The sequence below is a fragment of the Marmota monax genome, unplaced genomic scaffold (assembly GCF_021218885.2).
Source record: "Marmota monax isolate L192 unplaced genomic scaffold, Marmota_monax_Labrador192_F-V1.1 WCK01_AAM20220418_F8-fsc00054, whole genome shotgun sequence".
Taxonomy (NCBI): domain Eukaryota; kingdom Metazoa; phylum Chordata; class Mammalia; order Rodentia; family Sciuridae; genus Marmota; species Marmota monax.
The window spans coordinates 4,818,106-4,824,115 of record NW_026692145.1 but is presented as its reverse complement, the minus strand read 5'-3'; the positions used below and the strand labels follow the sequence as shown (position 1 = coordinate 4,824,115).

The 6,010-nt window shown below is 49.4% G+C and overlaps 1 protein-coding gene across 4 annotated transcripts in view; it reads right to left on the bottom strand.

The window, feature by feature from the left end:
- Positions 1–385: 385 nt before the first annotated feature.
- The window catches only part of Elf4 (E74 like ETS transcription factor 4), a 49,447-nt gene continuing 43,822 nt past the window's right edge, over positions 386–6,010 (bottom strand). For all 4 annotated transcript variants that reach the window (XM_046468347.2, XM_046468351.2, XM_046468330.2 and 1 more), the window contains exon 9: positions 386–4,982. In XM_046468347.2, the coding sequence (XP_046324303.1) occupies positions 4,178–4,982 (805 nt within the window). In that variant the 3' untranslated portion in view covers positions 386–4,177. The remainder of the gene's footprint in view (positions 4,983–6,010) is intronic.

Sequence of the window (6,010 nt, the reverse complement as noted above, 5' to 3'; positions counted from 1 at the left end):
GATGGGGTCAGGAGGCTTGTGGCCGTCAGAATAAGTGTCCCGTCTTGTCCACCGGGGCCCTGCATTTCCACCACTCAGTCCCACCCAGACATGAGGAAATAATAGTGAGGCAGTCCCTGGAAAGAGACAGTGGTAAAGGGCAGTTCAAGAGCCTATGGCACTGGGTGATAGGCAGCAAAGCATAGCTGAGAACAGCTCTGAAATACTGTGGACCTTGTTGTGCATGGGATAGCTACAGATGTTGACAAATGAAATAGATGCCTGCAGTGTTATATGATGGATCAACATGCTGCCATATCTCCTGAGTATGGGTTATCCTTCTGTCTCCTCTTGCTTGCCATAGTATAGGGCAGAAGTCACCATAATTGGAATCAGGACTCATCCATCCTTTCAATAAACATTTATTGAGCACCTACTGTGTGCCAGGCACTGTGCTAGGCGCTGGGGGATACATCAGTGACTAACACACAGTCCCTGTCCTTGAGGAGCTCACAGTCTATTGGAGGGGAAACATACATAATAAACACATAATTAAAGAACTACATTGTGCTATGTGCTACAATAAGAGGTATATACAAAGTGCTGTGGGAGCGAGGACTAAGTGGTGACACACCAGCTGCTGGGAGGTGAGGATCATTGCTTGACTCCTGACTCCCTTAAACATTGCAAAGTCAGGGATGTTGTTGTCCCATGACTGGTTAAGTGTCATTTAACTGTTTAAAAAGAACCTCTCTCCTGAGGTTCTCCTCTAGCCCTTTCCCATAACTATACCAGCACAGATTAGTTTATCAGATTAGCTGTTTTAACACTTTAAGTAGGAAAGAAACTGGACAGGGAAGTTTCTTTAGGGGAAAAGGACTTTGAAAGTAGTAACAAGTCTTGGGTGTTTAGATGGGGGTGTGGTGGGGGTACCATGAGGGCACTGAGCCAGGGAGGGCAGGCCCTGGGCAGTGGAGCACCTGGGGTGAGTGCCTGTGCAGTGGGAAGGTCAGAGGTAACCTACCTCAAAACTTTGGTCCCCATCTCCCACCAGCTCTATCAGTAACCATTTGTTGATGCTTATCTGCTTTGTAGTGTGCCCTGTTCTATGTGTGCTACAGTCCCCCCTGCCTATCAGGGAATACACTGAATGGGGAGACTAAATAGAATCAGGTCATTGAAGCTTTAAGTAACAGTTTCTGATTGTAATAGAGGAGCCGTCACAGGCTGTTCATGATCAGTTGCCTAAAGAGTGGCAAATGCAATGAGTTTAAAAAAAAAAAAGAACTCAATGATAGGCTGGTCTGGGGAGGCGGCTTCCATGAAATTGAGTCTTGAAGACAGACATGTTGGTACTAGGGGATAGGAAGAGCATTTGGATTAAGCAGAACCCAGTAAAGGAAAAGCATGGAGTTGGGAAATTTTGAATGGAGGGATGTTCAAAGACCAACAGATCAATCCACTGGGGCAGAGGAAGGAGCAGTGTCAGTGGACTGGGAAAGTTAGATAGGACCAGATGGTGAAGGGCCAAGGACTTGGGCTTTGCCCAAAGGTGGGGCTGACACCAGACTTAAAATCCCTCTGGAGTTCCTTCTCTGAGCTCTCCAAGTACTCCCACTTTCTTCCCACAGGACCTCTGGACTGCCTCATGAATTAGCAACTAGAGGTTTAATGCTGGGCATCTAGAAAGGATTGGGGACATATGTTAAGTATCACCACTACTTGTGAACCAGGAGGAGTCACTGAAGGTTTTTTAGTGGGGAAAGGATAGGATTGGTGTCCTGATAGATGGGAGGTGGTTAGACAGATCACACTGAGCAGGGTGTTGATGTTTGGAGTAGGGGGAACTCTGGGTAGTATGAGCCAGACTGGAGGCTCTGGGAATGTGAAAGGAAGGCAGGCCAGATTTGAGAGGCATTGCAAACCTTCTGGACTTCAGGAGCCGGGATGGGGACAAGGTCAAGTGAAGACAGCCATCAGATAGCTCTGAAATTTGAAGCTTAGAAAGTCATGACATTGGCAAGTCATGATGGCCTTTTGTTTGATTTTGTGTGTGGAAAGAATTTAAAGTTCCACATTTGATAGAGGAGTTGACAGATATTTGGAGAGAAACATTCAGCATATCCCTAGACATGTGAGCCAGGGTCTCAGGAGAAAAAGCAGGCACTGGAGTTCTAGATTTAATTCTCACCCAGAAGAGCCAGGCCGTGAGAATGACAAGACCCTTGGGGAACACCCACATTTGAAGTGTCAGATAAGGATCCGGCACAGGCATGGAGAAAGGATGTTGGGGGAAGGAGAGCCCAGCTACTGTGACGAGAACTGTGGAGAAGATATTTGATTTCACTATAGGGTACTGAAGACCTTCAGATGACATGTTTCTATGGAGTGGAGCAGGAGTGGGCAGGTAGAAGCCACATTTCAGTCAGGGGCAGGATCACCCCTAATCCATGCTATGCCTTTGTGTAATTTTTTCTTAAACAATAACCCTTTCTTAAAATGCTCACTATCAACCATCAGGAAATTGTCCATAATAAGCTGATTTTATTAGAAAAAGGCACTTCAATGCCAACTGCTAGAAACATAGTAAATGCACTTGCATGGCCACCTCTCTGGGGAAGAAGCGAGTGGGAGAGAATAAGGACAGGAAAGAGAGAAGAGCAGCCAGGGGAGGTAGTTAGATCAAGTGGGTGGTTTTGTGCCGAGGACGGAGCAAAAGTCCTGAGGCACTGATTCACATTAACCAAATTCACCAGAGTTGCTTCCAGGCATTTCTTAGTTTTGCCCCCAAACTTGGCAGGAGTGGCAAGTGGATTCAAAGAAGAAAGAAGGGAAGGGCACCCAAGCCTCAGAAAGAGAAAGGGAGCCATGTGGAGATAACTCATGCCTGCTGGCTCCTGTCTTCTCGGTGAAGAAGGAATCAGCATTAGGTGCAAAAAGTTGGAAATGAAGAGCAGTAGCCCACCGGAGGTCTGTGGTAGGCATTGTGGGAGTGGGCTGGCACACCTCTGAGGTGAGAGGGCAGGACGGGCAGCAGAGACTGCAGAGCAGGCACTACACAGCACACGCCCACAGGCAGGAATGGAGGCAGGCCCAGGCTGGGCTGTCTACTGACTAGCCCCAGCAATGCCTGACAGCTAGAAAAATCTCAGGGTCAAAAGTAATATAGAAGGAACCAAGGATGGGGCACTAGGGTGGTGTGCCAGAGGAGGCTGTTGTCTGGTGGAAGGATGGTATTACACCAACAGCTCAAGTCCTGGGCACAAACATTCAACCAACCCAGTCCTGACTGGAGACCCTGTAGCTGGGTCTGACTCTAGAGGTGTGCTTTTCCCTGACTAATCCTTCAGCAAAGCACTTTGAGGTGGCAAGTTTGCCACCTGCCAGCATCGATGACTTTGGCAGGCAATGTGGCAAACTCTAGGAAAAGAGTCTTGGTCTAGCCTGTGGGGGTCACATCCAGTGCTGAGTTCTCTTCTCTTTCTTCATTTGTTGTCCAATCCCACTCAGCCTTCTTGTCCCCTAGGCATGTTTCTTCTGCAACACACAGACCCACTGAAGCTCTCCTACCTGGACCCATCCCAGCTCTGTGACATCTCTCCAGGTTTGGGGGACCCAACCAGTACCCTATAGTCTCAGAGCAACCAAATCTTGGCTTGAACAGGTAATTACAGAATTCTTTTCCTTTAAAAAAAATCCCCATCTCTGTGGTTGACCCTTGGAGGAACACACCACCCCTTGAAGACCTCACAGCTATACCCCCATCTTCCCCCCAAAACGGAAGATACAGAACCCCAAGTACACACAAATACATACAGAGATATTCACATACGGGATATTAAATTCCCTGCATAGGGAATGTAGACAGTGAGACGCAGTCAGGCCAGACTCTTCTCACAAACCCCCCATGCCCTGGCCCCAAATTTCTCCCTGGCTTAGGGGTTTTCCCTCTATCACCAAGTCAGCCCAATATCCTGCCAAGAGCATATCCCCTAGTGCTCCTGAAGGCCATGGTCTGCTGCCAGGGATGCTCAAAGTGAGCATAGCTTGGCCATGGTGATGCCAGGTAGGGCCGGGGGACTGGGGTTCAGGTGTAATGAATCCCACTGAAATGTAAGGGCAAGTACACTACTTAAGTCAGTCTGTGTGAAAATGCTGCTCAGCTTCACCTGATGGGTCACACTGGTGATGCCTTCCTTTACATGTCATGGGGCTCCATCTTAATGAGGGAGGTGGGGTTGAATGGGGAGAAGGAGGCTGGGGTTGGGGATCTAGTCAGCAGGTTCCCAGATGTGGTCACACTAGGCTCAGCCATAAACAGGGACCCTGAGCCTGAGGAGAGCTCAAGTTCAGCCACAGGGGTCAGCCCAACAGTGGGGCGGCTAGGGGAAGAGAAAGTCTGGTTTCCCATAAGGCTCGAATTGTGGGAACCCCTTGAAACCACCTGGGTTGGAAGTGGCTGAAGATGAGCCTGATCTCTCAGAAGCTCCCTCAGGGTCTCTTCAGGAACCAGCAGCCCCTCCATGGGAGCCCCAGTCACCATGCCCTGCACATATGAGGAGGACCTCAGTGGCCCCTCCTTGACCCCAGGGGCTGCTGTGGTGCTAGAAGTCCTGATGAAGGCAGCAATGACAGTCCCAGGGGGCTGAGAGCTGGGCCCCGCTGGTCCAGCACCTGTGGCCGAGGGTGGTGCTGGGTTGGTTGAACGATTGGCCCCAGCCAGCAGTTGGGGGAGGCTACTAAGAATCAGGGGGGTCCCTGGTGCTGCCACCTGGTTCTCTTGGAAACTGGTGTTCAGGGGGAAGGAGGCCTGCAAAGTGAAGGTGTCTTTGAACGTTGACACAGGAGGAACACTCTGGAGAACGAGCTGAGTGGAAGCAGTAGTACTGGCAGGAGACCCATTGGTCAGCACTGTGGTCAACGGGATGGTCTGCAGGGTCACGGCTGAGCCTGACCCCACAGGGGCCACTCCTAGGTGGATGTTGCTGGGCACTGAAGAAGTACTGAGAAGAGATAGAAAATAAAGTTTGTTAAAGCAGGAGGTACCCTGCCACCAGCTACGAAGGAGGGCACAAGAGGGACAGAGTGGCAGGCATTCTGCACATGTGTTGTTGCTCCAGCTAACATTTATTGAGTACTTAGTTCAGGTCAGAGGTCATTCTAAATGATTGGTATGTGGCATTTTTTTCAAGCCTCAAAACAGCCCATGAACTAAGAAGAATCTGATTTTACAGCTTGAGGAAACTGAGACCCAGACAGGTCATGCAACTTGCCCCAATACCACATAGCTGGGATTTGCATCTAGAAGTTGTAGCCCCATAGACCACTCTACTGCCCCTCCCCATGACCTTTTTTTTTTTTTTTTTTTTTTGCAGTACTGGGGATTGAACCCAGGGGTGCTCTACCACTGAGCTACATACCCAGCCCCCTTTTTAAAAATTTGAGACAGGGTCTCACTAAGTTGCCCAGGCTGGCCTTGAATTTGCATCATCCTGTCTCAGCCTCTTGAGTCACTGGGATTACAGGCATGCACCACGGTGCCTGGCCTGCCTCCCTTATTTGAAAGAGCATCCCAGGGACCCAAACCAAAGTAGCAAGAGGTGCAGACATAACTCAAAGTCCAGCCTTTTCAGAGAAGACTGGAGTCCCAGTGACATGGAGAAGAAGTAGTGAGAGCTTTCTAGGGAGGCTTGGAAGGCAGAGCAGGTCTATCTGTAATGTTTTCTTACATATGAGTAGAGGCTTGGCAGGATGGGCCCAGGTATGGAAACCCCTGATGGCTTTTTTGGGTGCACTCTGGTATAACAGGAACAGTCCCCACTGGCAGAAGCCCCCCAGGTCAAGTGTTGCTTTGGGGTTTTTGTGGTGCATGACCTTGGGCAAGTCACCTTTCCTTTTGACATGCTCCACTGGTTTCCCAGGGGTTCTATGAGAATCCCACAAGACTACAGACAGTGCAGAGCTTTGCAAGAATTTGAAAACTGACCCCCAACACAAGGGACTATGGAAAGACTCATAATTACTTTGGCAC